The following is a 3,114-nucleotide window of genomic DNA, read 5'->3' on the forward strand; positions in this document are numbered from 1 at the left end:
ACACATACACAAACTTGTTTTTACATCATTGTGGGGCCCGTCCATTGACTTCCATTCATGTTTTGGTAATTTTATATCCTAACCCTAACCTCACAGGTACCTACCTACCTGACCCTAAAACTAACCTAAACTCAATTCACACCTTGGTTCTAAAGCCAACCCTCACACCCAAAACCAGCCTCCGAAGTTGTGGGGCCCAGGCTTTCCAACAATATAAGTGTCACATCTCTACATGAAAAAAYMCACAGAACAAGCAGCCAAGAAATAGTGAAAAAGGCTTACCTTTGTTTTTTATGGGTTTAATCCACTATAAAATATTTTTTTCCACTTGGATGGACTTTTGTCAACTTGAATGTCTCCTGTGTTAATGTTGGTACATGCAAATCCTGTAGTGTGRACAGCAGCCACAGAGTGAAAAAAGCCTATACGCTAACACAATGTTGCCCGCGAACCGGAAGTGCTGTCTGCGGCCAAAGAATGCAGAAGTGCTAGAATGGAAATCTGTGTCATATAGGCCATTTCCTCGCATTTGACTTTTATTTTGCTGATGCCTTCTACTGTTAAAACATTTTTTAAATACTAAACCTCTTTGTTGTGAACGAAAGCTCATCAACGTTATCGAAYATTACGTTTCTCTCTGTAAATCCTAACAACCTTTGTGATGTTAACCAATATGTAATTGACATTAATAATAATACAAGATTTTTTTATTTTTACGTATGGACAAATTATACTCACACAATGCTAAAGTACCTCCAGTGTTGAAGTTTTTTCTTCAGACAGTAAAAAGAATACAAAAAGGCTAAATGTTTTGGCATGAAAATATTAAATTAAGTCAACTAAAATTGTGAAAAATATTTGACATCTTGCTTTTCTGTAAGAGCTCACTGAAATATTCAATTTAAACTCATTTCATTACAAAAAATTAAGTTCTAAACATATTTTGTCATCAATAAGTATATACTGTAGTTTAATGTATTTAATCTAATTATTTGCATATACAACAATCCAGCAAACAAATTATATTTTCTCCAAAGAATCAGAACTGTTTTATAAATATTAATGAAGTTTGGAACAATGTTTAAATACTTTTTATGTCATACTTCTAAAAACCGCAACAAAGAACAACTGGACCAAACATGACAAAATAATGAAGTATTGTTTAAAGGACAGCTTAAAAACATCAATATTAAAAACTGAAGATGAATGTTGTAAAAAGTGTGGCTACTTGGAGGCAAATTGTCAAAAAAAATAATTGATGACTACAGATCTTTGCAGTGTTTTGTTWCACATGGTAAATCCTTTCCTTATAAACACAATATCACTCTTATAGACTTTAAGACAGAACACAACATTCATTCATTCTCTRAAGACATTGATGAGTCATCAGCTGATGAAAGAAGAAATTCAGTGAAGATGTTGTGTGTCTCACCTTGTTTTAAAATGAGATATAACAAACAACAAGGAGCTCTCTGTAGAGAACTGGAAGCTTAAACACTGGTTCACATTTTGCTGACTATGGTAAAATAGCTGATAATCAATTATGTCATTTTTAATTTAAAAGAATCTCCCAAATTAGGTCCTAACGTCTCTTAAAGGAGAGTCCAACCTTTCTAACCTGTCAGAAACACAGTAATCCAAACAAACAGCAGAGCTGAACTAAAAACCCTCAGAGACTGAACACTGGTAATATCACTTATCAGCCAGAGGAGGAATTCTTAGATCACTAATGATTTCAGAGCAGTTCACAGAACAATGCAACTTACACACATAATCATTACATGAAGCAGCACAAATAGAAACAGTTCAAAACATGTCATAACATAAATAATACATTGGTTCAAAAATAATCTTTCATAGAAAATATCCTTCCTCCTAACATGTCTTTTATAACTGAAAAATAATAATAAAAAAAAACAACTATTGATAATACAAAATCATGAACAATGAAAATTGTTGGATGATCTTGAATCGATCAACACATCAAACTTTGGCCTGAAGTTCTGTTTTTTATCAGGTATAAACTGATCCTCAGACAAAATTTTCTCTGTATGTTTATTTGACCTAAAATATTTTTATTGATTCTATATAACTGTACAGCATATTAACTGTACCATGACTACCAGAGTTTAGTCCCTCCTGCCAGGAGGAGTCAATGCAAAACTTCAACACCTTCCTCTGTATTAATCTGACAACAGATGATGATAGAGAACATTGAACACTCAGGTTAACATGATGGGTTATAGAACAGGGCTGCTGCTTTTAACTCTCTGCTGGAAAGGTGATTATTTTCACTTATTTTGATCAGGGGAGAAAAAAATTTCAACATGCCAACATGAGCTCCATTTCATTTTTTCATTACTGGTGTCTCTGGTCAGACTCTGACACAGTCTGAATCTGTGGTTAAAAGACCAGGAGAACCCCACACACTGACCTGTACAGCTTCTGGATTCACACTCAGTAGCTATGAGATGGTTTGGGTCAGACAGGCTCCTGGAAAAGGACTGGAGTGGATTGMTTATCATTATACCAGTAGCAGCATCTACTACTCTCAGTCAGTTCAAGGCTGGTTCACCAGCTCTAGGACTGGAAGCTTAAACACAGGTTCACATCACATTTTGCTGATTATAGCCGATAATCAATTATGCCATTTTTAATTTAAAATAATCTCCCAATTTAGGGCCTTATGTCTCTTAAAACAGTGATTCCCAGCCAGGGGTACGSAGAGCCGGCTCTTGGCATAGGCGAAATAGGTGGTTGCCTAGACCACCATCTGCTGGAGGGGGCGCCGAACTGCAGAAGAAAAAAAGTAATTATTTGTAATCCCTGGTTGTAACTCTGCTCAGCGCCCCTTTAAGTTAGCATTGCCTTACAAAATTATAATGAAGTATTACAGGAAAAATAAACTACTCTACCCATAAAACATATTGAAAATGAGGTTTTGAAAAAATCCATAAGACTTGAAAAATCTCTGACATTGCTCTATACGTCCGTATACGTGCAAAAAGATCGTAAAATCCTTATAACTTACGGACAATCCGTACAAGTTGACATGTATGTTGTTATTTATTTGCTTTCTGGGAAAGCAAATGAATCTGTTTACCATAGTACCTT

At 35.0% G+C, this 3,114-nt stretch overlaps 1 gene segment (V, D, J or C); it reads left to right on the forward strand.

The window, feature by feature from the left end:
- LOC106536783 (Ig heavy chain V-III region HIL-like) overlaps positions 1–3,114 on the forward strand; it is an 8,146-nt gene that overhangs the window by 1,666 nt on the left and 3,366 nt on the right. Inside the window, 1 exon segment of the V gene segment in view lies at positions 2,379–2,604. Within this exon segment, the coding sequence occupies positions 2,379–2,604 (226 nt within the window).

The sequence above is a fragment of the Austrofundulus limnaeus genome, unplaced genomic scaffold, assembly GCF_001266775.1.
Source record: "Austrofundulus limnaeus strain Quisiro unplaced genomic scaffold, Austrofundulus_limnaeus-1.0 Scaffold1973, whole genome shotgun sequence".
In the NCBI taxonomy this organism is placed as follows: domain Eukaryota; kingdom Metazoa; phylum Chordata; class Actinopteri; order Cyprinodontiformes; family Rivulidae; genus Austrofundulus; species Austrofundulus limnaeus.